General features: G+C 41.1%; 1 protein-coding gene across 1 annotated transcript; it reads right to left on the reverse strand.

The window, feature by feature from the left end:
- Positions 1 to 167: 167 nt before the first annotated feature.
- On the reverse strand, positions 168 to 5,770 carry loxl5b (lysyl oxidase-like 5b). Its single transcript, XM_067475708.1, has 7 exons — positions 4,629 to 5,770; positions 4,177 to 4,285; positions 3,609 to 3,746; positions 3,260 to 3,416; positions 1,217 to 1,312; positions 961 to 1,076; positions 168 to 820 (listed from the first exon to the last, which is right to left on the reverse strand). Exons 1-7 carry the CDS (start codon positions 5,488 to 5,490, stop codon positions 814 to 816), a joined length of 1,485 nt encoding a protein of 494 aa, XP_067331809.1. The 5' UTR covers positions 5,491 to 5,770; the 3' UTR covers positions 168 to 813.
- Positions 5,771 to 6,740: the final 970 nt, after the last annotated feature.

Below are 6,740 nucleotides of genomic sequence, written 5' to 3' on the forward strand. Positions count from 1 at the left end.
CTGTATTCTTTAATAATCCTTTTTTTCAAAATAAAACATGAATGTGCAGTGAAAGGTTTTGGACAATGAACAGATAAACTGTAACAAAATGGATATTCTAGTGTTTCACAAGATTAAAATGATGCCTGTGGTCACGACTGTGAAAGAAAACCCAATAAACGTTATGATAATAAACTCACTTCTCAACATCTTTATTGCATTAAATCTAACAGAATAATTTTCAACAATGTTCAAGCAACATTATAATAACAGTTTTACATATCAATGTCACATTTACAAACTCTTAGTATTTAACCAAGGGGGTTAAAGGGTAAGGATACTCTACTTTTTTCCACTTAGAAATTCAATGATGGTTTTGGTCCTAAAAACAAAAATATCTTATCCTTTACATAAAACTGTAACAAAATCTGATGTGCATGTAACGATAACACTAAAGAGAATAATAAAAAATAAAAAGAAATAAAAGAAAGATAACGAAAACACAAGTAAAGCAATAAACCAGCAACCTAAAACCTATATTACCACACAGTACTTAATATTTATCAAGGCAAGAAAACTAAATATCTTTTTGTTATAAATCATGGCACTTGAATAGAAATACATAATCAAGTAAATCACACGTTTCATTTATTAAATTGTTGTAAACTTTTGAAATTAACTACCAATAAACGCAACACTTGGCTCCATGGCAAGTAGTGCAGACTTACAACTGCAGCTGTTGCACTTGTTAATAGTCAGAGTCGATGTTGCTGTGCAGTACGTACAGAGATGTTTGCTGCAAAACTCCAGCTGATCTTAGGCTACTCTGAGCTTTCAGCCCCTGAAAACATGAAAATGGGGACATACTTCATCTTTAACCTGCGATAGTTTATTAAATTATTCATCATTATCATTATGTGTTTTTCAAAGTCTTTAAAGACGTACAAAATGTTTAAAATGAAAGTGTATGTGTGACAGTACCTTGTTACTCGACAGTTGCGGGTCTGAACATAAATTCCTGTGTAAGTGATGTCACATCTCACTATGTTGTTGGTGAAGTCCGACTCTGGGACATGGAAATTGGGATTGACAGTGACCTGTAAACAATAATAAATAAGAAGTGTTGTAGTTGTTCTGCATACAGGCTGCTTAAATCTCTATGTTAGAAAAGAAAGTCCATTAATAGGAGATATGATGAAAGCAAACAGTTGATCTAAACTTATGTGACATCTGTTACCTTAAGAATATAGTTTCCTGGAGGTACATCAGTGATGTCGATCCACTGACAGTCGATGTTGGCAGCGTAGATGTCATGGCATCCGGGGCTCAATCCCTGAAAGCACAACCCAAACTTTGAGTCGCTCACTTTAGGCGACTGTGACTATTTTCCTACTAGTGCTTCAAATGAGGCAGATTTGAGTTTAAGTTGTACAAGCAGTTCTTGGAAGCAAAGCTGTTATAAGAAACCAAAACTAAAGGGCCTAAAGCCAGAATCACAGAGCCCAGACAACAGATATAATAAACATTCCCGTTGCTTGAGGATGTTGTTTTTTTCCCTGGCATTTACCAGAATTTTAGTTAGAAAAACAGAAGTGGAGCTGGAGGATCTGCAAAAACATCGAAGCCAAAGTAATTCTGCAACTTTATGAAACTTCTGCTTAGACAATAAACCTAAATAGATTATTTAGTTTGACTGGAGATCCAGGCAATTCTGATGTAATCACACTGTTATTAGTTTGCCATTGAAAGGAGGTCAATTTACCTACAGCTCAGTCTCACATCAAAATGTACAGTAGCTACTTTGGTCCACAATGCAAAACCTTTTGGTCTCCAAATATGGGCTTTGAAAACTGTAAAATACGAACATTATTTTTTCTATTGGCATGTGCACATGTCACGTGACCCTGTCACTGGCATTGAATACAAAAGTAAATGGCTGACATTCCTAAAATTCTCAGTAGGACATGCAATATTTTAGCACACGATGCATTTGCTAACATTTGTAGCAAGTAACATGTGCTTTACTTTCCTAATCCTTCATCCAGAGAATGTATAGGATGTTTAGTGTAGTGTTGCCAGAAGAGCCGAAAAACATGAAAAATGGTCCTTCAATTGCTATGGAGATCTCTATAGATCCATAGAAGTGGCTCGAAGTTGGACAATATAAAACTGTATATAGGAATAGTGTATATATAATGTGTGTGGGGGGACCTATGGATTTGGAGGTCCTGCCTGGATTATAGTTAAGACCTATTTGATGTGTACAGTAATATGCTGCGCTGGTCTGGAGACTCTCTGTAGGGTTTTCTGGGGCAGCTTGGAGCTGCTCCCGTACCAGGAACCTATGGATGTTTCAGAGTATCCTCTTCATGTCAAACCTTCTCAGCCTTTCTTTCTTAACTACTGTAGTGGACTGTCCACTTCAAGTCCTTACTTATATGGAAGTTGACAAACTTGATGTCAACTCTCTCTACAGGTGTCTGGTAGACACCATCTCATTGTTCTTGCACATATTGAGAGGTTTTTGTCCTAAAACCATGATTTCAGCTCTTTTACATCCTCCCTGTAGGCTGACACTTTATTCACAGTTTTCAGGCCTGTTGTAGTGGTATCATCTGCAAACTGTGGTGTTGGAGCTGTGTGTTGCTACTTAGCTGCTGGCGAAGAGGGTGGACAGGACCGAACTAAGAAAACAAAAGACCCCTTGTTACTGTAGTGGAGGCTAATATGTCACCAACCCTCACCTCCCAGGGCCTGTTTGTTGGAAAGTTCAGCATTCAGCTGCATAAGGCACTTTTCAGTCCAAGATGAGTCGCCACCGGAGTGTTAGTAGAGATGCTCCTGGCATCTCATGGAATCTCATGATTTGACAGGAGCATATTAACAAAAAAAGACAACCATGAAAAGCTCTTTTCTATTGAAATCAACACACACAGTCCAAGGTGACGCAGGAATTATTTCATTACCAGTGAAAATAGTTTTTTTTAACTTTGTACCTACGTGACCTGTTTTTCTACCTTATAAGTTGAAATGAACATTGAAACTGCATTAAATTTACGAGAGACTGAGAGTTGTTCATTTTCAGTGAGGTAAATATTTGGACCATGAAACATTGTGTGGTGGCACTGAACCAGGATGAAACGACCTCTGGAACCATGGAAACAGAATTAATCACATAGCCCTTTAAACCTTAAATATCTTGTCTCACAGAGTAAAGATTTTGTCAAAAGGTTTGTCCTTTTGTCCTTAACATTGTACTTTACACATAAGTTTGTTTTACCTGTGTATGAGATGTACAGGCGTAGCGCCGTCTGAATCCAGGGTCACAGTTTGTGTCTTCCAGGCAGAAACTGGCTTTGTGTCCCTCGGCCACTTGACGTCCAGTGATGACGTCCAGCAGGTCGTAGTGACTGAAAGCATCCATGCTGTGGTAGTGTCTGAATGTGCAGAGAAGATTGGATAGGATGGAAAAATACCTTTGTTCTCGTGGCAGGGTCCAGGCATGCCTTTTAGGCCGCGGCTGCATTGTCCTAACTGAATGTCGAGGGTGTGGTGTTTTAACATTTTCAAACATTTTTACTCATGGAAGGTCTTTTTTTTTTTTTAAATGTCTGGCTGTGTAAACTCACTGGTGACAGCTGTGCCAGTCCCACTGATATCTTGGTTTGAATGGGAGGAAGTCGGAGGTGCCTTGGTTCTTCACTTTCTGAGGAAACCGCAGGAGGACTCTGAAGTCGATATCTCGCACAGCGGGTCCATACGCCGACCTTGGATGGACCACAGGGAAAAGGACATAATCTACATTGGAAAGTGCTACTGGCTGAGCTCCCAGGGCTAGTTTTCTTAAAAGTACCAGAGTGCAAAGGGTTTGTTCCATTTTATTTAATGCTTTTAGGGAAACCAGTCCAGAACATTTATGTCTTGGCGGGACATAATGTTGGAGAATGACTGCTCCATGACAAGATCAAACTGTTTTTTTAAATGAATTTACAGAAGAGTCAGAGCAGTTACCCCCAAACTTTCTAAGGTACACTGTGATAACTGAAGGCTACTGTGTCTGGAACTAATAGTGTTCTCAAATGTGTGAAATGAACTTTGAGCAGGCAGTAAAAGCAAAGGAAATGTCTGTGTGTCTCCGTGTCTACATGGTGTTGTGTGCATACTGAAGACATGAATCACTTTGGCAGCAGTAATTACCTGGCCAGACAGTTTTCCTCCGCTGCACAACGGAGTGCATACATCTGCATGCGCTGGACATAAGCACCTGCTTGGATGGCATAAGGGTCTGGCACGAGGTCTGGCAGCCCTGGGAGAGAGGAGATAAAAGGGACAGTGCTTGTTCTTTGTAATTCTTAGATCTTATTGTTGCTAGTTTATTTATTCTGAGAACAACTGAGTGAAACAGTGTCCAGGTTGAAATGAGAGCAGCTGTTTGTGTTTGTTGGCATTAGTCTAACATGCTTTACATTCCTGGGCTGTCGTTCTGGGATCCAAAATCCAAAAGATCTTGTTATTCAGCTTTGTTCTCTCAGTGAGTGAGACACGGGCTTTGAAATGTTCATGAACAAAGCTGATTTAAAATCTATTTTAAAACCATTTATGGATTATTCTTTTCTCATTAAAAAGCTTATGATTATTAGGACTCTTACCATTTTGGAAATAGCTGGTTCCATATCCTGTGCCAGGCGGACGGCGCGTACGGGAGACTGACCTCCCTGTGGTGGGATACATGTTGTAGAAAACAGAATTCCTGTGGTTTTGTAATGGATTTCGGGGGTCGTCGTTGACCATGTCCTCTCTATTTGGGTTTGGCTCGTTAGAAACATCCATCGTAAGAGCAGGGGATGTAGCAGGGGGTTCGGATTCCCTTCCCAAAGTCGTGGGACTCCTAGGGATGGACTGATCTGTCTGTGCGTGCGGCCTAGTGACAAACGCGCGTAACGATTGCCCTGGTTCACCACCTACGGAGTTCAGCGCCGTAGCATCCCTACTAACACCTCCTCTTCTTCCTGCGACATTTGTGTAACTCCTCTGGGCAGAGGCGTCGATTCGGTTCGTGGGTTCAGGGTTAAGGCGTCTTGGGCCCGTGTTTCCTCCAGCTCCAGCTCCGTAGAGGTGCTCGGGCGTCTGCCTGGCTCCTAACGCGCCAGAATTAACAGACGCAATCTGTCTAGCATTTTGTCTCGGCGCAGAAGAACCTAGCTCTACACCTTGATCCGTCCTGAACTGCCTGGAGCCATCCTGTCCTGTTCTTACAAGAGTCGCTCCCCTGTGCGCTGCAGACATTTGGCTCCTGGTGCCATCCCTCCGGCTGCTCACATAAACCCTCGACTGGCTTCTGGACCGAACCGGAGTCTGGTACTCTGACCCAGTCGTCATTAAACTATAAACGTGCCCATTGTTCTCCCACTGAATCCGGTGCCGCCAGGGGCCAGCTGCGCGCTGCTGCCCAAAGATGATTGGAAGTAGTCCTTGGAAAAAGTATAGAAACACAATTGACCATTTTGCCATGGCAGTGAAACTAAAGTCCCTCCTGTATGTCAAAGAGAAGTCAGTTTGTCACACAAATTGCGCCCACGATTGTTGCTCCGTGGAAAGTGGATGAAAGGAAGCAGTGCGCACTCAATTCCAGCTCTTGCACAGTACAGCATATCAGTTCTCAGGAGGACTTGCAATGTGGCAAGGAGAGGAGGGCCGAAACCCTTTTTTTCTTCTCATTTATCAAATTCATTCTCAATATTTAAACACAGTCAAACCGTCTAGCAAGAAAACTGAACCCGTGCTTTGCAGTGGTGGAAGTTTGCCGAGTAAACTTTACGCACGGGTGTTAACTTAAGTCATCAAAACGTAACCGTTGAAACTGGCTGTTTTCCAGGAGCAGTGCGCCCAGTAAACTAAAACTAAAGGTTATGTGTTGACTGTATGTTAAGCTTCCACTGAAAATATAAAGTACAGAAGAATAATCTTCAACGACGGTTGTTGTTGTATTAAAACACTGTTAGAAACCATAAATAATTCATTTAATTGAATTTCATTTCGTTAAGGTGCCTGATAAGATCAGTTTATAACGATTAATAACCACCAGCCATACGGTAACATTTTTAACCACATTTACATCATCTGAAAAGCTGCGCCCCTTGGCTTCGTGCGCTCATGCAGGATTAAAGCTTCACCACAAGGCGGCATCCCGCATCCATATGTTGCCATGGCTGCATCTGTTACAGTAACTATCACGTCAGAAACCACACAAATAAATAAATAAATTAAATTAAATAAACTACTTTTTGCCACCGGTTCGATCCTTAACAAATTCACATTGCTTGGCAAAATTCCATATTCATAGAAGGAAATTTACTAAGGGTAAACTTAATAAACTTATAAGTCCAATAATTTAGGTCCCAGCGAGTTGAATTATCTCTAATCCTTATTTTTATTCTATTCGACTTCTAGAGTGTTTTTTATTCTCTTCTCTCTTCTCGTCTGTTCACAGTATCTCATTACAATTCATTCGCTTTACTTATTATCACAACCACTGATTGACAAATTCCATCCCAACCGCCCCAAAATAAAAGGCACAAAACCCAATTATCTCCATCGTTAGCTCAGCAGGAGTTCGTCGGCGTTTACGTGGGCGCAGTTTGGGTTCAAAGTTCAACAGATTCACTACGTGCCTGAATGTGCTGAACAGGTGACCGCACATCGTAACCGACATCACATGTTTGAGTAATTTTTCGTTAATTGGACACAAAGATTTGTTCAAC

This window comes from Channa argus, chromosome 14, assembly GCF_033026475.1.
Source record: "Channa argus isolate prfri chromosome 14, Channa argus male v1.0, whole genome shotgun sequence".
NCBI lineage: Eukaryota > Metazoa > Chordata > Actinopteri > Anabantiformes > Channidae > Channa > Channa argus.